The sequence below is a fragment of the Amblyomma mixtum genome, chromosome 7 (genome assembly GCF_055824585.1).
Source record: "Amblyomma mixtum isolate Tamu chromosome 7, ASM5582458v1, whole genome shotgun sequence".
Taxonomy (NCBI): domain Eukaryota; kingdom Metazoa; phylum Arthropoda; class Arachnida; order Ixodida; family Ixodidae; genus Amblyomma; species Amblyomma mixtum.
The window spans coordinates 150,737,330-150,761,837 of NC_143018.1; the positions used below are offsets into that span (position 1 = coordinate 150,737,330).

Consider the following 24,508-nt stretch of genomic DNA (forward strand, 5'->3'; position numbering starts at 1 on the left):
CCATCAGTCACAGCATGGGCCACAGCGATTGTTCTGGCATGAGCACGGGCACTTTGCTCTGGCAGCATGCTACAGAAGCAGTGCTGACACCACCACAGTGATGGGAATGGCCAAAACCATTTTGTAGCAGGCCTTGTAGCAGGAAAATATTCGCTTTGTAGCAAGCGTCACTTGTTTTGTAGCAAGAGCCGGCATTTCCGAAAAAAAAAGCTTAGAAGACAAATTTATAGTTTATTTGTAACAGCATACATCAATGCAATGCAATACAGAAACACACAAAGTGTATATTGACTAGCACTGGTAATCATTACCATGGTAATTGTACCGCAAGACAAAGAAACATTGTCTTCACCAGCAACAAAGAACTGAGACCGAAGTACTCAAAATATTAAAATAAATTATGAGTGTAAACAGGAGCAGCCACTGAACTAAACCTGCTTTCGAGAAAAAAAGGAACTGACCATCTTGGATTGCAGTAAGCATGTATGACAACCCTTCGCACAAGAATCAAGAGAAATGAAAGGGAATTAGGCATGTGCTTTAAAAATACTGATATCAGATGGACAGGCCTATGTTCCTTTCTTTGAGCCCTTATTAAAGGCAGCCAGATGAGAGACACTATCATTCATTTTTTCCCTAGCTTGGCTCAATATTGCCTGGCCACTCGCAATGTCACTGAAGTTCTTCAGCTTCATGCCCCGCTCAATCAGCAATTCAGCATTTCTGAACATGTGCTGCGCTTCATCTACCTTCTGTTTCGCTTGTGCTTTAGACAAGCTGGCACTTGCTAGCACTGGATCCGCACCTGCACGTGGCCTTTTCGACTTCTCTTGTTCGCAGGCAATGCGCTCTGCATACCGTTTCGATGCGCCTCGAACGGCCCTAATGACATTTGGACAAATTGAAAGCTGGCATGGGTCACTGTTGTACCTTCTGGCAAATGACATAATCTGGCGAATACCATTCACGCTTGCCAGACAAAGGTTCGACCTCTCATTCAAAACCCTTGTATTCTGGCTGAAGCCTCGCTCAACATCAGCGTTCCCATGCGGAAGCGAAAGAAGGGCCTTGACAAGCTTAGTCAAAAGCGGATATTTTCTCTCACCTTGAGCGCCCTTGATGATAAATATATTATGCCAGTATTTGTCAAGTGGCCCATCAGTGCCCACATTCAGCGCTTCAGAGCTTAAGAGTGTCACCTCATCAAGGAGAGATGAAACTTGGCTAGGTTGTATCACTTGAGGCGCACATTTTGCAAGATATCTGAACGATTCTGCTGAAGACTCCTGGGAGTGGGTGTTTGGGTGCAAGCACCTGAGGTGCTGAAGTGTCAAATTCTGAAGAGGAAGCCTTGTCAGAAGGTACTTTGAGCACGCTATGTAAAATGACCTAGCTCCTAGTCGAAATTCAGCTTTCTCTGAAGCAGACCAAGATTTCATAGCTTCCTCAGTATCTGCCCCAACTACTATGCTTTCCTTCCAATTCTGCGAACTTTCGACATCAATGGAAGCGAGCTCATGTCCCTGTTTCAACATGAACACCTGAGGCCTCAGAAATCTGCCCAAAATTTTCTTCAACATCATCACCATTTCATCATAAAGAACATGCAGCAAAGGTTCACTCTTTTGAAACAGCGTCAGAAATCCCACAACTAGGTCACCTGCATTCTTCACAAACAGAGCCTTTGCGTAGAAACTTTTGTCATTCAGGTTTCTGTTTAGTCTCGCCCTCATGCTACCTGCAGCACGCACTGGTTTCTGGGAGTCTAGGATGCTCTTTAGGGCAGAAAACTGCTCGACTAGTCTTTCCACGGCTGGTACAAGAGACAACCAGCGACAGTTGACATGACGCAAAAACACAGTTTCAGGCAATCCAAGAGCCTCTTGTTTTTCTTGGAGCTGGGCACTTTGCACCGAAGATGTCTTGAAAAAGTAATACACGTCACTGACTACAGTTTCAACTTCACTACCAAATGAATCAAGAGCACATGAAAACGCGTTGTGCACCTTGTGCAGCGAGCACTCTCCGATTTCCATTAAGGGGCCGTTTTCCTGGGTCAATTTTTTCTTTAAACACTTCATTACATTTGGACCATCACTGAAAAATGAAAAAAACCCTGCTCGAGGAATATTTTCAGTGGCTTCATTTACACATTTCAAAAGGATATCAGCCGTTGCCCTCCCCAAACGAAACGACTGCAGGTGCTCGACCACTACTCCTTTTTCAGCACCAGAAAAGTAGCGCACGAGAACATCAAACTGCTGGCACCGCTGTTCTGGCAGTGGTGTTTCATCTACACTGATACTGTAAAACACACCAGGACGATTCAGTTCCTCATGCACAAGTCCCTTGAAATAAGGCCCAAGCCCATCTGACACAACGTAAGACACTTTTTTCCTACTACAGGAGAAGTCTTTAGCCACCTTTGAGTCGGGAAACATCAAGCGATGAAGGGGTGTAGCCGTATCCGCCCATGAGTATGGGAGACCTTTTATCGTCAATGCCAAAACAAAAAGTGCTTCGCTAGCTGTGACACGGTCTGCATGGGTCATCGTGCCTGTCGATGAAAAATCCAACGATGCTTGAACAGCAGCTGGCCTCTTCAGCCTCCCGTCAGGGCCCCGAAGCTTGCTGGTCAGCTCCAAGTGCTTTTTACTCTGTGAATGCCGTTTCACTGCTGTGACACCATGCTGTGAGCAGTTGATTGTCTGGTTACAAATAATGCAATAAGCATTTTCTTCCCTTTTTCCTGGTCTGCACCACACCTCGAAGCAATCTCCATTGCAGTCGACATCTTTCAATATGCCAGAGTTAAATTTGCTGTTGCGTCCTGCAAACGATAAATAATAATGTTAGTTTGATGAAATAAAAAGCTGTTATGCAAGCAATATGATCCTGTAAATTAGAGAATAATTGTAGAGTGCTTAAACATATTCTAAAAAAAAAAATAAAGACCCAGGAAACACTACGGTTCTTTTCCCACAACAGTCATGGTTAACAATTATACACTTCATTCAAACGTGGCAGTACAAGTTATAGAAACACGTTCCTCGATACAGAACTGAATATTAAAAATTAACTTTAACAAAATTTCAATGGAGGCAAAATTCCAGAGGGCCGTGCGATGTCAGTGCACGTTAAAGATACCTAGGTGGTCGAAATTTCCAGAGCCCTTCACTGCAGCGTCCTTAGGTTGTAGCTGTTGCACTAATAGCTGCAAAAGTAGCTTTTTCAGGGCTTTCAGAGCACCTGAGCTGCACATACCGGCAATCTTTCCTGCACTAATTTGATGAATAAACATTAATTTGGATAAACGTTAATTTGAACACGTAAAAACAAAAGAGCAGTTTGTTATAAATCCAGAATAAGCAAAGTGCCAAAATTTTGCAGCTCACTAATTGCAAAGTATTGAAGGCTTCTGTCTAGATGTTTGGCAGAGCAAGCTCCATTCTAAAAACCGGACACGTGTAATTATAAAAGCAGTACCACTTTCGCCGACAAAGAGCGCACCTGCTTTGAGCGCGCGATCGCGCTATCATGCAGTCCTCGACCGCCGAGGAAGGGTGGAGGCTTTCTCCCACGTATCCTTTACCCGCCCGTTAATTGCTGCCCTGAAAAACGACCTTGTTTCCCCTTACTTTTTGAAAGCTTCCGCCGTAAATTCGCGAAGCCTGCCAAGCTTCGACAACAGACAGGGCCGTCAGCGCAGCGCCAAAATCGTACGAACGTAGCGGGCGCGCCAGAAGACGCTTGTTGCTTCATCGTATAGCCGGAAGGCTGCAAAATACCGCGTTCCGTGGAACTTTCTTTCATTTTCGCCTCGGAAGTTTTTTTAATTACGGCAGCAACACGAGCACGAAGGCCAGAAGGCCCACCAACTCCGTGAGAAATGTACGGCGTCATATACGTCCGCGGTATACACTTTATTTCAGAAGCCGCTACATAAAACTCCTTAGCATGAGTTCAGTGCTCATATCCATATAACACTTTCAGCTCAAGCTGCAAAGGCACCGCTTTAAGGACGTCTTTCAATCAGCCAAGTGATGTCAGGAAAACGCATTCCGTAGGCTCCGCAGCCGGACAATCCGAAACTACCAAGCGACCTCGCATGCCGAGTGAATAAAGGAGCGCGTGAATGGCCCGGTCGCCGGCGAGTTTTATGCATTTCGTGCCGCAAGGTTGTTATGGGCAGCCCGGACGTCACTGTAGCTTTATTTCAACCACGGAATTCGTAGAACTGCGGATGGCAATATGAAATTACTGAGCGACGTTACACGGCTGCCCAGCACGCCACGTGCTCCAGGGCTTTCGAAGCTGATACTAGCGTAAGACGAACGCCACAAAACTACAAGTACTCTTTCATAAAAAGTAAACAAACCGGAAATTAACAGCACCCTCTCTTGCAGGCTCAAACTACCGCGGTTCTGCAACGTGCATCCACCGCCATTCGCTCAATTTGCTACTGTTAAGTCATGTTCAGTTTCTAAATTTGAACCCCGCCACACTGACTCATCAGCTCTTATGTCCAGAAAGACTCATTTGAATAAACTAAAAGGCGCAAAAAACGAGAAAAAGCTTACCTTTCAGTTTCGAGAGCGCCATCGTGACGCCGCCACGACGCCGCTGAAACCACGCAGTCGAGGCGAACGAGCGGCGGGAAAGTGCAAGAGCGCGCACCGACGCGCCAAGGCCTAGCCACGGCCCACTCCACCAACTACTCGCCTCCGGTGCCGGCCCACCGGAAACGCTCGGAGCTCGGACGCGGTGGAAAGCGTGACGCGTTCACGACACCCTCACTCAGTCACACTCTCCCATCAGAGACGAAGTAGACGGAGCACCATGCGGAGCACTCTAGACGAAGACTGAGAACTGGATCGTATTGGATTTTACCGGCTACTCTCAGACTTCAATGGCGGACAACAGTCGCAAGCATAGTTCCCTCACAGGGCAGTACCTGACGTTGGCGACGGCTCGTTTTGGCGCAGCTTTGGCGCAATTTTGCAAAAAGGCCCCTTTTTGGAGCAGCATGTAGCAGCTTTATCGAAATGGCGCAGATTGGCGCAATTGGCGCAGCATTCCCATCACTGCCACCAAAGCCACACTGCATAGCACAGATGCACTCCAATATGGCCGTGTGTCTCCCGACGAAGCATTTTGCAGCACATGCGAGGACCCAAAGATTTCCTCCACTCATAACTTGCCAAGCACGTGCCACGTGCTTCCTAAAATACTCAGTAGCTAGGCACAATAACCACTCAGCCACCATGGTGGGCTTATAGTCCAGATGCTAACATAGCAGAAGACATCCAATCAGAACACAAGATTGAGATCATGAGTGCACAGTGTGATCACGGTATGCCAAACCCATCACTGTCACTGCTCCAATATGAACTCCAATATGAACCGACTTTCTACACCGAATTATGTGGTTCTACTGTGCAAACCGACTGAAGTAATTACTCGTTAGCATCCACCCAAGCACAGCCGCACACCTACAAAGGAATGCCAAAGAGATTTGACAGAAACCTCGCAGTTGAAGAAAAATGTGTCCTGGTCCGGGGTTCAAGCGCAAATGAATCAGGACCAAGAAATAGAGCTGGAGTAAGTGCGAAACGTTATTCATGGGCAAACATTTACCCTACAGGACAGGGGATGGTGCTGCACAAGCGCTATGTAAGGCTGTTCAAAAGCACTAATTTTTTTGCACATGCGCTTGCCGTGTTTGTTTCGGACAATGTTGGTAGCATCGTTGAGGCAGATATGCAAAATGCGTGCATGCCGTGTACTAACAGTAGGCAGTAAAGGGCTAACAAGTGAAACAGCAGATTTGGACTCCGCAGTTCATCTTTCTCGTCATCTTTCTCATAGGGCCCCTTCTTTTTCTAATTTATATAAATGACTTGCCTAACAAAATTGTTTCTTTCTTATGTCTTTTTGCTGACGATTGTGTTATTTATCGTGAAATTAACAGTGAGTCTGACATTTCTGTTCTTCAATCTGACATTAACCAAGTTTCAGAATGGTGTAAATTATGGCACATGGAACTTAACATTAATAAGTGCAAACATATGTGTGTTTCTCGACGTAACACTGAAGTAGCCACCTACAACCTTAATAACACTCCTCTTGAAACTGTGTCTTCCTATAAATACCTTGGTATGCACTTAACTTCCAATCTTTCTTAGAATCTGCATGTGGAATTTATTACTAGCAATGCTAACCGCATGTTGGGGTACCTGCGTCGTAACTTCTATCTTTTTTCTAGTTTAATAAAATTGCTTCTTTATAAAACATTTGTTCGGCCTAAATTGGAATATGCAGCATCTGTCTGGGACCCTGGCCTTGCATCATTAGTATCTGATACCGCGCGTCACGTTTCATACTTTCCAATTATCACCGTAACTCCAGTGTTACCGCTATGAAAACTACTTCATCATTGCCACCGCTTTCACTCCGCAGAAATATTTCTAGCTTATGCCTATTTCATAAGTTCTATTACTACAATCCTGTCCTTAAGAACTGCGTACTAACTACCCCTACATATGTTTCAGTCCGCATTGATCATCTTCACAAAGTAGGTGTTCCTTCATGTCATACCAAACACGCTTTCTATTCGTTTATTCCTTACACTTCTGGCAGTTGGAACCACCTTCCCAGGCTCATTGTCGATATTACTATTACTGACCCAAATGCCTTTAAGACTGCCAATTTTATTTGCATTGGTTCTCGCTGTCATATTGCTGTCTCCCGGAAATGTTCTTTCTTTTTGCCTCCGTTGTTCTTTTTTTCCCCTTCTATTATTTGCCTTTTTTCTTTTTCTCTCGCTTTTTGCCGCGTTACAATTTCTTCTGTTTTGTTTTTCTGCTGCACTGTGCCTTATACAATGTATATCTTTCCCACTCCCCTCTTTAATGCCTTTGGGCCCTGAGGGTATTCAAATAAATAAATACATTGAGAGAGGAAACCAGACTCATGCCTCTGCATTTTCAGCAGTTACCTGTGCCACATTGGATTCGCCGCACTTGCTAGAATGGCATTTTGGCGCAGCATTGCCTCAATAAATATCATCGATATGTAGCAGGTTTCATGAAATGGTGCAGGTTGGGGCAACTGGAGCAGCACCCAGCACTGCAGCCTGTAGCTGTGACATTAATATGCTGTCACACAACGTGAAGAAGGTGGTATGATGTGAAAATCATATTCTATGCTCCTCACAAACTGTCAAAGCTATGCATAATGAGCACAGGCGGCCCTTTGTTGAATACGCAGAGGGTGAATATATGAAATTCCACTGTGGAAAAATGTATGTTGCACGAACTGGGAGATGTGTGAACGACAGGCTTACGAGTTTTTCTGGCTGTTCCCTTGATGTTCCCCCTTCCCCTTAAGCAAAGAATGTACCACACGAGAAGTCGTGGTATCGGAACAGATATGTTATCTTGGTGCAGCCCGTGTCAGTTCTGCCTCTACTGCCCTCCCCGACAGAGAGCTGGCCTATTAGCGCATGCACTGACGATCAGCCCGACTCAATCGTGGAAACATTCACAATAAAAGCTGTTTGAAGTTCAGCACTATCCTTGTTACCTCTGTTCCTGTCTTCTTTTGCGCTGCCGTATCTTCAAAAACGTACCAACACACCCAATTCACCACATTAATCGAGGTTGAATGGAATCTGGAAGGTAGCGTCATGAGTAGGTTCAGTTGTGCTCTTTTAGACATTTTCGTTTATTATATTTCCTACAGATACACACAGCACTGCATTCACAAGTGAAAACTGTTGCACTATTTGGCATTGTTTTTCTACTGCACTAGTGCACTTTGAGCCATCTGCATGCAAACATTTAAAACTGGCCGAGGGAACTACGTCGTTTGCACGACTGAAATTAAGGAGTTAATTCTTTGGAATACCTTCTTTTCTCTTCTACAAGGCATCTGTGCTGAGAAGTGCCTGAATGGGGGAAAGTGCATCCAGAAAGACACCTGCTCCTGCCGACGTGGTTACTATGGTCCGCGATGTGAATACAGTGAGTGGCCATGTGTTCTTCCTCATGCATCCGATGGCCATTGTTCTCTTGTCTGCACTATCGTCTGTCACTTTTAGTCACACCTTTCTGGCTTCTCTGTCACAAAATCCTCCGACTGGTCCGGAGGCCCGTGACGTCACAAACACCATGTGACACCGATCGTACGTAGAGCACTGCCAAATCTGTACGTAGAGATCATACATAGAGCACTGCCAAATCTGTACGTAGAGATCGTACGTAGAGCACCGCCAAATCTGTACGTAGAGATCGTACGTACAGCACCGCCAAATCTGTATGTAGAGATCGTACGTAGAGCACGGCCAAATCTGCACGCAGAGATCGTACGTAGAGCATCGCCAAATCTGTATGCAGAGATCGTATGTAGAGCACCGCCAAATCTGTACGTAGAGATCGTACGTAGAGCACCGCCAAATCTGTATGTAGAGATCGTCCGTAGAGCACCTCCAAATCTACGTAGAGGTTGTATGTAGAGCACCGCCACATCTGTACGTAGAGATCGTACGTAGAGCACCGCCAAATCTGTACGTAGAGATTGTACGGAGAGCACCGCCAACGACCCCAAAATTTGGAAGTAGGCCCAGCCCAGAAAATGGATTAAGGTGCATTAGTGGTTGAACTAGTATAATCCCATATAATAATCCAATGGAAAGTAAGCAAACATTCTATAAGATGAGGACTCATGCATCAAGGCAACGGAACTGGTTCCTACTGGAGTCTTGGCAGGAAAATTTCAAGATTACACCAACAAGACTGAGCGCGGAACTCCTAGTCCTTCCTCGTCCCTTGTCTTTTTCAAGATGCATTCTAACATCCGCCTTTCTCTGTTATAAGATTAGACACCATACTGGCAACCTGAATGCCACTTCTTATTTAGGAATGCGGTTAAAAAGGCCATGAAGTTTCCAGCCTTTTTGACATACCATTCTGTTTTGACCACCTATGCCAATCACATAAAGGTTTTAGATTCCGTGCAATCTTCACAGATGAGATGGTGATGAGGCAACATAGCTCTGCGCTGATTTACTACATGTTAAACCAGTAATCGTTTGCAGAAAAGGCTGCAAAGCTGAGTGAAAAGAAATTGTTGTCAGTAGCCAAGTAGAACTCTTGGCTTGGTGTGTGATTTTTCAAGTGATTTTCCTTTCCGTTGCTGTATATTTAACGCACTTTCACAGACCCTCTAAGTATCAGGATGCTCTGAACTGCAGCCTCTGGCAACTCCTGCAGAACCTCTCTGTTGGGAAGCACTCGGTATGCTGCTGAAAAACAGACGAAGCGCAAAACAGACGGCACACTAGGAGAGAAAACGAGAGATGTGCAACTTGCAACCATTCATTCACAGCAGATGGTTTTGCTAAGGATGCTCATTTAACTGTCTTGGAGTGGGTGATATCATTCTAAAGTCATAAAGCAGAGGACAGCTTTGAAGACCATGTTCGAAAGCTGGAACAAGCTGGCTCTCCGACTTTGATTATATCCTTAGTGGCAGAAGCTTTAGTGAAAAAAGTGAAAAAAAGACACAAACAGTGCACAAGGTGAAGTTGCCAAGAAGAAAATTATGTGCTTCCTTATACCCATAATTGGTAGCACTTAACTCGAAACACACTAAGTACTTGTAGTTTCTTCTGCCCCAAAGAAAACTTTCTTCTTTGTGCCACAATCCTACCAAGTCAAAGAAAGCACAATGTCTGAGAAAGCTTGTAAACCTGTTTGTGTGGTGGACGCCATCTATCAGATCCCGCTGACATGCGGGAAGCCATACGCAGGCCAAACTGGGAGATATGTATTAATGATCATCAGCAGACCATTACCATGTGCAGGTTTTTACATCCCGCAGTGAAGAAGAAAAGAAAGAGAAAAAAGTGAAGCGAGACTGCAACAAACAAAGATCTTAAACTAGAGCAAAGAAATGACAGTGTGTGAGCTCAAAAGTATAAGCATCGCATATATTACACGTTTGGCTGTCCTTTTTTATATTTGTTTTTTCATTCCTCTCACGAGCACATCCAGTGTCGTTTTCCCACCCTCTCCCCTCGCCCTTTTTTGCTGTATATTCACTCGCACCTGCAGTGAATAAACAGTTCCGAATTGCACATGTCTAGTCTTCCTTCCTAAGGTGCTGTCTGTTCTGCGCTTATGCATCACGAGGTCTGTTAACTTGAGAAGGCAGAAAACAGAGCAAATGTGCTGACCGTATTTGGAACATGCAAGGGGCATTCTTACCATCCGCAGATGCAAGGTGACGCAGCATTTAAAACAGAACAAACTCTGCTGTGGCAGCCAAAGTGGAAAAATGCCCTGAACTGCAGCCAAGATATACACGGGGACTGATATCTGTGCAGGCAAGTGCTCCATCCCGTGCCTCAACGGTGGCCGATGCGTGGGTGTCAACCAGTGCCGCTGCACCAGGAGCTTTGTGGGGCCGCAGTGCGCTCACCGCATCGACAGCACCGCGGGTGTGCACAAAGGCGAGTAAGCTCAGCTGGGTGGATGGAATGGGTCAAAGTGGCTGGCCTGTCCTAGCTCCTACTGGAAAGCAACAACCAGCCACAGTCAATGGGAAAGAGAGGCTGATCGATCAGCCCAAAATATATGACCAAAAGGAACTTATTAGGATGAGCAGATGCCCAGAGAGCACCTGTGGGGTTTCATCCAGTTGCTTGCAAAGTACAGCTTGAATAAACAGTGCGAACGACGACAGGCACAAGAGACAAGGAAACGGACAACACAGTGCTGACTAACAACTAAGGGTTTATTGCTGATCATACAAGTATATTATACATAGACGTCGACAGTGTGTAAAGATATGCAAAGTGCAAAAAAAAACATAAATGTGACAAATCAGCACAGATTATCAGCCCCCAGGAGTGACAGCTCTATTTGCAGTAGTGTTAGCGAAGTGTTAGTGTTAGTAGTGTTAGCGAAGCGGAACAGTAGTGTTCTGTTGCTGTTGTCACTTTTATGGTTTTTTTGCACTTTGCATATCTTTCCACACTGTCGACATCCTATGTATATACACTTGTATGATCAGCAATAAACCCTCAGTTGTTAGTCAGCACTGTGTCGTCCGTTTCCTTGTCTCTTGTGCCTGTTGTTGTTCACGCTGTTTATTCAAGATGCTCAACCAACTAGCCCGCCAAAACGTGTTAACGCAAAGTGCAGACTCAAACGGCTCCTTTGAAGATTGAGTTGAGCGAAGATAACCCTGTGTTCCTCCTCCCTCGATGCAGAACACTGCCAGCGGCGCTGCGTGCATGGTGTCTGCATCCGGCACAACCGCTGCCTTTGCGATGAGGGCTTCTACGGCCGGAGGTGCGCCAGACGTAGGTAACCCTCGACCATGGACCACATCAAAGTGATGTTTGCACCAAATTGTATTTTTCACTGACCAGCCATGCAGCAGCGCTATCAAATGCAATTGGGGCCCACCTGCTTCCTCATCTTTCTCAGTTTTTCCAAAAATTGTCAAATTTCCCGACTTTGTCAGAAAACAACCTCCTTAACCAAATTCCTGAAAAGGAAAATGCCATAGTGCTTGGAAGCTGCCCCCCCCCCATATTCCAAAGGACCCCACAAATTTTGGAAGCAGGCCCACCCCAGAAAATGCACCAAGGTAGATTAGTGGGGATTAGTGAGTGGATCAAGGTGTATTGGTGGATGAATTAGGTGTGAATGTTGATTAGTGTGCAGATTAGGATTTTGAGATTTGGCACTGCTGATGATGTCACCACCGCATGATGGAGAAGCCAGTAATGTTTTTTTCAGACAACCTCAATTATTAGGCTTAATAATAGGTACAAGCTGAAAGCGGTGCAGGCCTAAGCAGCATCCAGCCATGATGACCAGATCGTTGAAAGCTTCTACAAAGACACGGTATCAGCAATGAATAAGGTAGAAACACAGTACACTGTACTGATGGGCGACTTCACTGCGAAGGTATAGGCAAGAAGCAGGCCAGAGACCAGGTGCTACATGACTATATGGCAAAGGTTCCAGGAATAGCAGAGAGGAGTTGTTAGCAGAGTTCACAGAGAGAAATAATTCATGGATCATGAATACCTTCTTCCGCAAACGAGAGGACAGGAAGTGGACGTGGAAGAGCCCCAACGGTGAGACTAAAAATGAAATAGACTTCATACTGTGCGCACACCCTGGCATCGTAGAGGATGTGGAGGTCCTCGGAAAGATCCGTTGCAGCGACCACAGAATGGTAAGGTCTCGTATTAGCTTAGATTTAAAAAGGGAACGGAGGAAACTAGTGAAGCGGAAGTTATTAATGAGTCAGCGGTAAGAGGCAAAGTAGACGAATTCAGGGTTTCACTGCAGCACAGATTTTCCGCTTTAAGGTATGTCACCACCTTTGAAAAAGCGCTTTTTTTGGAAAAATGACATTTTTTCTTTTTTATATTTTGGGAATCCCAAAACATTCAAAAATGTTCTGCAGCAAGAATAATGTTCGTATCTTATTTTGTTAAAAAGTTATAGCCAACTTTCGAACAGGTGGTGAACAGTTCTGAAACCGAAACTAATGTGGTTTGGTAACAGAAAATGATAACTCGCCAATAATCAGCGGTGTATATTGAAAATTTTTTGTTTTGTTTTAGTCTGTTATATAAAAGATTACTCAAAGGCAATTTTTAAGGCTTATTTTGTTTTTTAAACATTGCTTTAAATTTCCGCAAGGGGGATGCATGAGGCTACAAGCGTCTGAGTTGTTTGCTTCGCGCTATCGCTTTGAACGCTACCGAATTCGTCCTTCAGTAATGGCAACAGAAGTACAGCAGATATTTTGAGGGAAGCAGGCATCGAATCTGGCCGCCACACTCTCCTACCATGTTGCACCAGTGACCATTACCATGTGATGAAGGCCCAACGTCAATCAACGGGCGAGGCAAAACATCTCCGCAAAAAAAGGACGGGCAGCAACAAATGCCAAAAGAGAGCTCACATCAGCTAAGGAGGGCCCTAGCTATGAACCTGAAGGATTTTAACTTCCTAGGGCATGATGATCTTCTTTCTAAAAGGATTGAAAAACTTTAATCTTGTTTTTCTCAAAACTTTATTTCTTGCACTTTCGTGTTGCGCAAACAGTCATAACTTCGAAACAAATAAATATTTTTCAATGAAACTTTGCACGCTCTTTCCTTTGTTATTAGCCTGTGCGATGAACTAGGATAAATTAAATCGAATGGTGAGTTTTGATATAATCATGTTTTATGTCAAGGAATGCAGGCAAAAATGACACATTTTTTTGTTTTCTTTGGCATTTTTGCTATAACTTTTTTCCCAATTATCAGATGGCAAAGATCCTAGTTGGTTGCACAGTATGGTTAGTTGGCTAAGTCTGCGCCAAAAAGTTTAAAATTCCTGCTCTCCATTCGCTAGTTATGAATGTTTGCATAACAACCAAGTTTGGGCATTTTTTTGTGAATTATTAATACCAGCATGGCTTTTTTCACTCTTTCTTCCTTTTGAATATCATATAAAACGGTGCTTTATAACGTAAATGTGAAATAAAAATTTAATACTCAAAATTAAAAAAAATTTTGAAAAAGGTGGTGACATACCTTAACTGAGGAAGACGATCCCAATGTTCAAACAATGAACGATAAATACGGAGTGCGCAATAAAAGTGCGCGGCAAGATTTCGACAGGATACTTTATTTATTTATTTTATTTAGAACATACTGCAGGCCTACAGTAGGCCCAAGCAGGAGGGGCGAATACATAATATATGCAAAAAAGAACAGGTTTAGCAAAATTGAAAAATGTTAAATACAAGTTGTAACACAAAATACAGCAATAAATACAAGGCTCAGATGCAAAATACAAAAAGTAAACGTAGAAATAAATGGCTCTCAAATTAAATGCTGTGAAGAAAACATTGAGCCAAAAGAATCAGCTCTGGTTAAGAGATCTGGCGGACACCTGTTCCACTCCTCAATGGTGCGTGGAAAAAAATGAGTATTTAAAGGCGTTAATCCTAGCACTGTAAGGGGTATGATGATTTCGTGTTTGGCGCGTAGTGTTAGGTTTAAGGAAGGGGTCTGCATTCATAGACAGTTTATGGTTTTTTAGTAAGAAAAGTAGTTTCAGTCTTTGAATTTTCCGGCGCAGCTGTAATGTTTCAATACCGTGAGTTCGCATGAGGGTCGTTGGTGAGTCAGTTACACGATACTTTGAAAAAATAAAACGCACGGCTTTGCATTGAATCATTTCAAGGGCCTCGATGTTATGTTTAGTGTAGGGATCCCAGACGGTGCACGCATATTCTTGTGATGGTCTTATTATTGAAAAGTAGGTTAATTTTTTAAGTTCAGGTGGGGCAAGTTTTAGTTTATGTCTAAGAAAGCAGAGTTTACGAAAGGCTGAGGAGCATACGTTTGATACATGTTTATTCCAGCTAAGGTTTTTCGTTATTGTATCTCCTAGATACTTGTACTCACTGACAACGGTCAGAAGGTGAGATGAAATCTGGCACGCTATCTCAGGGGACAAAAGGTCTGATTAAGAAACGCCAAAGCATGAAACTGTCTAACCCTACTCACAAAATAGAACTGGCAGAGCTATCAAAGTTACTAAGTGCAAGGTAAAATATGGAGAGAATCGCGCATGCTCTAAAGAAAGCAGGTAGCCTAAATGGAGTGAAGAGGAAACTAGGCATGGTTAAAAACCATATATGTGCATTAAGACACAAAGAGGCCAACATCATTAGCAATACGGATCAGATAGTTAGAGGACTATACACACATCATTTTATTGCATGTTTTCTTCTTTTAAATGATGCATTACATTAGAATACGTCGATTACGACGTGGTATTCACCTACAACTGCTAAACAGTTTACAACTGAATTTTTTCTCTCGTGCTGTTTCGGTTTCATCATCCAAAAGATGGCTGTGACATGTAGTTGGTGCTTAGGTCACGCGTTCATGGCAATCACCAGAATGACGAAGCTGCCCGTTCTGCCCACAATGACGGAATCCCCGTTAATATCCCCGTAACGAGAGCTGACGCAGCGTGTGGGCTTCGTTCCTTGAGGCTGGAGCTCACACTTTCAGCGTGGAACACGGGAGAGTTTTGCAACCGTCGCCTCAGGACTTTGGACCCTGGACTGCGCCTCCGTCTTCCGTGTAATGTAGCGCGTCGTGAAGCAACACTACTGTGTCATCTATGGCTCGGTGTTGCCTTCACGAATAAGTATGCTTTCCGGATCGCGATGGCCGACAGCCCTTCTTGTGTGAACTGCGCCTGTGATGAGACAATCACCCATATCTTGTGTGAGTGCCCTGCCTTTGTAGCCGAAAGACATAAGCTGCGATGTGCTCTGGACCGCCTGGACCCTCGCCCTTTCACAGAGGCCAAGATCCTCGGTCCGTGGCCACAACAGTCAACTGCCATCAAGGCTTACAAGGCACTATTTCGCTTTTTGAGAGCGACTGCCTTAATTGACAGACTGTGATTATTTCCCTTTACTTCTCTCTTTCCTCTTTAATTCCCCTCATTCCCTTCCCCTGTGCAGGGTAGCCAACCGGAATCCTTTCTGGTTAACATCCCTGCCTTTCCGTCTCTCTCTCTCTCTAGGTCACGCGCCCTAAACATCAGCTACAAGTCACAGCCATCATTCTTCAGTTGAAACCGAAACCGAAACAGTGTTGAAAAGAAATTCAATTATAAATTATTTAACGGTCACAGTGAATGCCACGGTGTGCTCAATATGCATACCAATGTCTAACGCATCGTTTGAAAGAAGAAAACATGCAAGCAAAAATTTGGTGTCTATAGTCCTTTAAAGTAGCCGGACAGTTTTACACGAATCGATACAGTAGCGATTGCAATCAGAATGTTACTAAGAGAGCCAGCAGAGCACAGCAATGGGACATCCCACCAGTAATGAAGGAGGAAGTAAAGAAAGCCTTAGGAGCAATGCAAAGGGGGAAAGCAGCTGGTGAGGATCAGGTAACAGCAGATTTGTTGAAGGATGGAGGAGAGATTGTGGTAGAAAAACTAGCCACCCTGTATATGCAATGCCTTGTGACCTCGAGCGTACCAGAAGCTTGGCAGTACGCTAACATTATCTTAATTCATAAGAATGGAGACATCAAAGACCCGAAAAAATATACAGATCGATCAGCTTGCTGTCAGTTGCCTACAAGGTATTCACTAAGGTCAGCTAATAGAGTCAGGAAAACCTTAGACTTCAACCAACCAAATGATCAGGCAGGCTTTCATAAAAAATACTCGACAATAGACCATATCCACACTGTCAATCAGGTGATAGAAATAAGCAGAATATAACCAACCCCTTTATATAGCCTTCATTGATTACGAGAAAGCATTCGACTCAGTAGAAACCTCAGCAGCCATGCAGGCATTGCGGAATCAGGGTGTAGAAGAGTGTTATGTGAAAATATTGGAAGATATATATAACGATTCCACAGCTGCCACAGTTCTCCACAAAGTCAGCAATAAAATTGCCATAAGGAAAGTGTCAGGCAGGGAGACACGACCTCGCCTATGCTATCCACTGCCTGTTTACAGGAGGTATTCCGGGGCCTGGATTGGGAACTAAGTAATCTCCGATTCGCTGATGACATTACCTTGCTAAGTCGCTCAGGTGATGAGCTGCAAAGCACGATCAATGGTTAGACAGGCAGAGCAGAACGGTGGGTCTAAAAATCAACATGGAGCAACAGTCTCGCAAGTGAACAGCAGTTCACAATTGGTAGCGAGGTGCTGAAAGTGGTGACGGAATATGCCTACTTAGGGCGCGATTTTCTTGCTACTCCAGAAATTTCTCGAAATGGACATGTTCACGCATTAAACGCACCTGCTACATTTGTTGTCAAAATTGATATTTTTTTCCACACACATTTTGAGGGGGAACCAGAGTCTTGAGAAAAATTTTTGTAATGCTCTAACTACACGCATGAAATTTGCAGGGCAGAGAACAGCAGTTCACAATTGGTAGCAAGGTGCTGGAAGTAGTAAGGGACTACGTCTACTTAGGGCAGATAGTGGCCGCTGATCCGGATCATGAGAGGGAAATAACTTAGGGCAGATAGTGGCCGCTGATCCGGATCATGAGAGGGAAATAACTAGAAGAATAAAAATGGGGTGGAGCATATTTGGCAGGTTCTCTGAGATCATGAATGGCAGTGTACCAATATCCCTCAAGCAAAAAGTGTACAAAAGCATTTGTTGGGCGACAAAAGCATTTGTTGGGCGAGTTGGTGTTTTTGATGATCCATAACTACAGCGCAGACGACAGGACAGAGATGAAGAAGGGACACCACACAGCGCTGACTCACAACTAAAGTTTATTGGATGCCAGAAGGTATAAATACCTACCTGGCGGCCAGAAAGAATGCAGTCGACACTTACTTCTTCATCTCTGTCCTGTCGTTTGCGCTGTAGTTATGGATCATCAAAAAGTGTACAACAGCTGTATCCTACCGGTACTCACCTATGGGGCAGAAACGTGGAGGCTAACAAAGAGGGTTTTTTTGTGAAGAAGTTAGCGCAAAAAACGAAGAAGGGACAGAAAGAAAGGACACAAAGAGGGTTCAGCTTCAGTTAAGGGCAACGCAGCGAGCTAGGGAAAGAAAAATGATAGGTGCAACGGTAAGAGATCGGAAGCGGTCAGGTGAGGGAACAAACACGGGTTAAACACATCCTAGGCGAAATCAAGAGGAAGAAATGGATTGGGCAGGTCATGTAATGTGAAGGCAAGATAACAGCTTTTCCTTAAGGGTAACAGAGTGGATTCCAAAAGAAGGCAAGCGTAGCAGGGGGCGGCAGAAAATTAGGTGGGCGGATGAGATTAAGAAGTGTGCGGGAACATGGTGGGCACAGCAGGCAAAGGGCAGGGTTCATTGGAGAGGCATCTGCCCTGCAGTGGGTGTAGTCAGGCTGATGATGATGATGATGAAATGCCCACACATTAAAAGGGTTCATGCATATCCATCCTTTGCAGGTAAATTTGCCAATTGATGGTTGGTCCTTGCAGTGTGTACTCTGCAACCTTGACATGGCTTTGTCATGCAGCTCAGACCAAATTCAATGCCAATTTATTTTTATTCCTTTTATTATTTTTCTTTTTTATTGCTTCCTCTTTTCTTCTTTTACTTCTTTGCAATTATGTGCACATCTCTCCTTCCCTGTTTCTATCCCCAATCCCCTTATACATGCAGAATAGCATGTTTGCAATGTTTTCACGCCAGCTAAAATCACGTTTCAATAAAAAGGTTTTTCTCTCTTGCCACCACTCGGAAATCACGTGCGTGGCTCTTCTGTGGACAAAGTGGAAGCTGGGCGAGATTGTTCAATATTATCAGAGCAGCACAAAGACGCGAACGTGACAGGAGGACACGGATAGGGTGTGGAATTATTGGGGGTCACCTTCCGCCCCTGCACTCCCACACCACGGATGCAGCTAACCGCGGAGGGGTTCGTGCTCAAGGGAACAAAGGGAGGAACGACAAAGCGTGGAACACTCTTATGCTATTTATTACATTTGCAATTAATACACAGAGTGGGCTGGCTAGCAACACAACATCAACGAGGCATTTCTCGGAAATAGAAGGCTACGTAAGAAGGGTTTCCCACTTACCGGCTGGGGCAGAGGCGCGACTTTGGGGGGGGGGTATCGGCAGCGAACGTTTGTGCACGCCAGCAATGGCGGCCGGGTTTTCCCGTGCGCGCCGCATACTTTGGGGCAAAGCCATCCCCGAGCATTTGCTGGGGAGGTGAGGAGAGTGCGCGTTTGCTGTGCTCGCTTCGCTGCCTGGAACCAGAAGGCCAGCAGCAAGGCATAACAGATCTACGTGCGCCTGCCGCGGAAGGTGACAAGAGCGTGCAGCTGCAACCACTCGCGATGCTGGCCCGATCCCAAAGAGACTCTCAATGGCTCCACATAGCCTTCGAGGTGGCGCTCCCGTCGCTGCTTCTGCTCACCCCATGAGGGAAACTTTCCTCCTCGCCCAGCCCATGCTGTCCTGACGCATGAAGTTGGTCGCCCGCGTCGAAACGAAGGGGGAGAAACAGGTTTTCCACAAGGGCACTAACGATTTCTTTTACTGAGGTTTGTGAGATACACTGTTACCGCTCCTCATCCCCCGCGCCAGCAGCGAACGCGCCGGAGTAACGAGACCATGCGCACACGCCACCAGGAATGTGGAGAGAAGGCTACTCTCCCCGTTCCCAACAATGACGTGACGTCACGACAGCGCGTTGGCCACTTGGGGAAAGGTTGCATGCCTGAGCTTGTGAGCAACCTATTGCTCCCAGTGAGGCAATGCCCCAGGGGTTAAAAGAGGAGCTCGCGGCGGGAAGTCTCTCTTGCCGCTGGCCTCCTGCTGAGCTGCCCCGAGGGACCCCTTTCTGCCCGCCAATCCTCGCGCCCAGCGCCGGTAGACAATGACGACTTGGTGAGCTACTGAACTAATATTTTACCGGAGAGAACATTCTTCCGCCGTGAGCTTTGCCTTGTGGAATAAACTATTCCCTAGCGTGCTGAGAAAAACAGCGCTTGCAGACAAAGGACGAAGACAAGGTGAACACACAACTGTTTGGGCTGAGTTGTTGGTTAAAAGTGACGATAAGAGTAGTTGATGTATCTGTTGGCTCTTTCCGTGCTTGCACTTTGATGATTTTTGCACGTGTGCATCACTCCCTCCAGTTCTGTATAAAAGGTGCAGATCGGCTGCCTTCCAAAATAAAGCTGTTAGTCAGCGCAGCTGAGTGTCCTCCTTGTTCTCATCCTTTGTTTGTGTAAACACAAAGGATGTTTTGTGTAAACACGAAGCTATGGGCAAACATGGAGATGACCAAATTCAACCATCCATGGATGTTTCCTTTCTGGAAACATCACTTCCAAGACACAAGCAGCACCATCTACCTCATAGATTTTGCACTACTATTGTGATTTACAGCCGCCTTTGTTATATTTCCTCGTTATATCAGTTAATGAATTTCACAGACGTGTATCACAACACGATGAATCGTTTGACACCATCCAGAAGCCCCTGTGACAAACGGTTTGGCCGTAAAGGCCGTTTGAAGGTCCTCAGAATGCACGTGGGGGCGGAACGGTCGTCCTTGTGGATCCCACACATATTTTGGGCTTCATCTCAATTACTAATTTTATTCGCAGGAACATGCAAAGTCATTTGACACCACTTCAAATATTCTGCATCAAACAGGCGTCCCGCAAAATTTATGCAAATAGTGGCCCTGGGAAGGGGAGGGTTCCACTTCGATGACCGCTACACTGGCAGACAAAGAACAGATCAAAAGCATAGGTACCAAGTGAGGCGCCCACTCTTGCTATGTGATATAGCGTGGTTACTGTTTTGGTCAATTTGACCTTCACTGCAGACAGACGCGTCCTTCACGAATGTAAGTAGTAAGAGCTAATGCTCTTAAAATTCTTTTGAAGATATGGGGAATCGAACCCAGGACTTTCAGACTGCAAGGCGAGCACACGCTACGGAGGCTCGTTGGGTTGAACTGAACAAATGTTAGTGAATGCGTTGTGGTCTTTGACTTTGTGACGTGTCTTTGTGTACTGATGTGTACATATGAGTATGTGAATTTTGAAACGGGACCCAATAACAATCGCATTCTACTCCATAAAACATTTCAATTGACTGTCATAGGCTGAGGCCAAGCAGTGCCATCTATGTTGTAGAGATGAAAGTAAATGCGAATAGCTTGCACTCAGGTATGACAGATGGTGTTATGAGTGTGTTCGGTTTGAGTTTGGGTTAATGGAGTTCTACGTTCCAAAGCAACGCAGGCTATGAGGGATGCCACAGTAGAGGGCTTAGGTAATTTTAGTGACCTGGGGTACTTTAACGTGCACTGACATTGCGCAAGGATTGTGGATTTGAATTTGGAGGACCGGCAGACGAAACCTTTGAAGACGTCAAGTGGTCCAAACGCGGAGCCCGATTACAACACGATGGTTTCAGCCCTGGGGGCGGCAGCGTGGGTGCAACGCTTCGCGACCTCTTCTTCAGGCTTCTGAAGGGCAGGCAGTGGTGACTCTACCTGCGTGCACCATGTTTTCTGCGGTGTCAACCACTGCGATGTCATGGGACCCGTACCGTACCGCCCGAGCGCCTGTGATGTACGTCTGTATGCTGTTGTGGTCAATGAATGTGACATCAATGGAGATGCAGACCTCCACAATGGCCTCTCTGTCTTTTCTCTTTCATTCTAAACTTCCTGGTTGGTTGAGGTGTCCATCAATATGCGAGACAAAATCACAGACGCACAATGGCCAAATCAGGGAGCAGAGTCACTGCAGCCCGTTCGTGATCTCTTTGGGCAGTGGATGAACTGTTTTGAGAGACTCTCAGCAATTTGTCCAACAGGCAAGGCATTGTGCTGAAGGGGCGATGACGCTCCATAGGCTCCCTGGCAGTGCTGCAGCATACTGTCGCATTCCACTAGAAAAGGCGAAGCTCGGGCAACCTCAAGTTTTTTTTCTTTTTATCTTCAAGCGGCACCACCACAGCCCGCGTGGTTATGCACAAGTTTTCTAACACTACAGACCAACACCATGTTTACAAACAAAGCACGGGGTTTGCAGCAGGTGGATCCAACTGGGGGCGAAAAGTAGGCGTAACGCCGAAGAAATATATGGAAGCAATCGTTTTAAAAGCAGTTCTCTGGCATTATAGTGCACCTATGATGCCGTGCCTTCGTGTATAACAACCAAATTCATCCTAGAACAGGTTCTGAAAATATAAAGCATTGTTGCGAAGGTGACGTATTCTTAAAACACTGCGAAATCGCATAATGGGGCTCCCTTGCCGCTGGGAGTATGAGGTAGCTGCGTATCCCATAGAAACACATTAAGCAAAGCTTACCAAACTATATTTCTCGTCTGACAGAGTATCAGTGGAGGCAGTGGATAACATCTGACAGGTGCTTTGGAGAAAAGTGTGACTAAGTACACCACGTGATTCCGAAGCTGTGTTTTTAAAATGCCATGATATGTTTGTTAACAATTCGAACATCCACTGGGTCTTTCCCTAAATCACGCAAGCTTCTCGTGTAGCCTGGTAATTCTGTCATGCGCGCTACATTCCCTCACAACTACTGCCGCTCTAATAATTAGGGAATTTAGTGATAGTGCTCAAACAGCACAACAAATGAACTGTGCACATTAGCATATGGCCACAGAGCTAATAAAATGGCCAGAGGCTAAAGTGACTTTACCGGAAGTGGTCGAGGACATCACCTGCGGCACTGTCTGCTACAGTGTGCCACCCTATTTCATGTGCTTCCCCCATGGTGTTTGAGAACTGCGTTTTCAGGTAATGCTGTCTAGATTAAACAACTGACATAATCACCATCAGCAGCAGCAGCAGCAACAGCCTGACTACGCCCACTGCAGGGCAAAGGCCTCTCCCATGTCTCTCCAATTAACCCTGCCCTTTGTGAGCTGTGCCTACCGTATCCCCACAAACTTCTTAATCTCATCCGCCCACTGCTACTCTTGCCTTCTCTTCGAATCCACAGTGTGGATTCGAAGAAGGACCAACCAAGGACCAATCTTACCATTGCATTACATGCCCTGCCCAAGCCCATTTCTTCCTCTCGATTTCGACTAGGATGTCATTAACCCGTGTTTGTTATCTCACCCACTCCGACCGCTTCCGATTTCTTACCGTTACACCTATCATTTTTCTTTCCATAGCTCGCTGTGCTGTCCTAGACTTAAACTGAACCCTCTTTGTTAGCCTCGACGTTTCTGCCCCATAGTTGAGTACCGGTAATTACAGCTGTTATATACTTTTCTCTTGAGGGATATTGGTTAACTGCCGTTCATTATCTGAGAGACCCTGCCAAATACGCTCCACCCCATTCTTATTCTTCTAGTTATTTCCCTTTCATGATCCGGATCAACGGCCACTACCTGCCCTAAGTAGACGTAGTCCCTTACTACTGCCAGCACATCGCTAGCAATGGTGAACTGTTGTTCTCTTGCTAGACTGTTGAGCATTACTTTGGTTTTCTGCATGTTAATTCTTAGCCCCACCGTTCTGCTCTGACTGTCTGCCTCATTGATCATGCTTTGCAGTTCATGTTCTGAGTGACTTAGAAAGGCAATGCCATCAGCGAATCGCAGATTACTCAGGTATTCTCCATTAACTCTGGTCCCCAACTGTTCCCATTTCAGGCCTCGGAACACTTACTGTAAGCAGGCGATGAACAGCATTGGCGAGATCATGTCTCCAAGCCTGACATCCTTCCTTATTGGAATTTTATGCTGACTTCGTGAAAGACTATAGTAGCTGTGCAGTTGTTATAGATGTCTTCCAGTATTTTTACATAAGACTCTTCTACGACCTCATTCCGCAATGTCTGCACGACTGCTGAGCGACAGTTGAACGACTGTATTAGTGAGCAAGGCAAGATAGCCGATGGTCCTTAAGGGTGATTCCAAGGGAAGGCAAGCATAGCAGATGGGCGGATGAGATTAGGAAGCTTGTGGGATAAGGTGGTGCACGACCTCTGCCCTGACGTGAATGCAGTGATGATGACTGTGCCGATTCTACTGCTCAGTGTCACTTGTGTCCGCAGCTCTCTAGTTCTAGGGAACAGAGAAAAGGCTGCTTGTGCTTGACGGGTTTTGTGGCTGTGCCGATGCTAGTGCTGCAGTGAAATAAGCATTTATTTTCTTTCCTTAATTCTGACACCGCAAAAAACGATGCCAGCAGTGTGCAAATCTGAGTGCAGGCCCACTTTTCCAAGTGGTGCTCATCTCTCTGTGCAGGTATACCTAGGCGGAAAGAGCGTCGAAAGAAACAGTTTGTGTGAACGGCGCCTGGCGTGCCACAGCGACAGAGGCAAGAACAGTGTGAGGCTCAGCAGCCACCGCTCTGCGTCACCTGAACTAGCTTGGCAACCGTTGGAAGCACGTCAGAAGCCTCGCCTCACTGGGTGTTTTGCTGCTAGAGACAGTTGCGGACCGACAGAGCTGTGTGTCTGCCTTCCAAGCTACGGCTGTGATCAGGACATGCTTCGGAGGACGGGAAACCTGGCTGCTGTGTGCCCTGTCCCCCACCTAGTCTTCCTTCGGGCCCCAGCATGCGGAGGGGGCCCAGACAGTGCCAATAAGAGACTTCTTTCAAGAACCACTTCTGCACTTCTGTGGGAGGACCAAGCAGAGCAGAATTGGATACAAATAATAATAACTTCACCAACACACACGGTTCCCTGTCTCCCTCACCACGAACCCCCTACTACAGCTGCTAGCTAGCGCGGTCGGCAGAACTTCCCTTTACTGCATCCATTCACTGTTCACAGCCAATGCTTGATGTGTAGCCGCAAGCAGGCCAGGGTGATAGGGAAAAGCCAAGTTCCAAAGCCATACATGACGGAAGGCCACCGAAACCAAGGAGCATAGGGGATGTGTTTACTTATAAGAGATTAATCTTGATGTAAAG

At 45.6% G+C, this 24,508-nt stretch overlaps 2 protein-coding genes across 6 annotated transcripts in view; one reads left to right on the top strand and one right to left on the bottom strand.

Moving 5' to 3' along the window:
• Positions 1-24,269, top strand: part of shf (WNT inhibitory factor 1) — a 412,546-nt gene extending 388,277 nt beyond the window's left edge. For 3 of the 5 annotated variants that reach the window (XM_089553558.1, XM_089553560.1, XM_089553561.1), the window contains 4 exons: positions 7,929-8,024; positions 10,388-10,513; positions 11,276-11,368; positions 23,836-24,269. In XM_089553558.1, the coding sequence (XP_089409684.1) occupies positions 7,929-8,024; positions 10,388-10,513; positions 11,276-11,368; positions 23,836-23,879 (359 nt within the window). In that variant the 3' untranslated portion in view covers positions 23,880-24,269. Of the gene's footprint in view, positions 1-7,928; positions 8,025-10,387; positions 10,514-11,275; positions 11,373-23,835 lie in introns of those variants that run through there. The other 2 variants (XM_089553559.1, XR_016284440.1) reach the window with 2 other exon arrangements.
• The window catches only part of Coq7 (ubiquinone biosynthesis protein COQ7, mitochondrial), a 57,412-nt gene that overhangs the window by 16,251 nt on the left and 16,653 nt on the right, over positions 1-24,508 (bottom strand). The gene's annotated exons all lie outside the window — the stretch shown is intronic.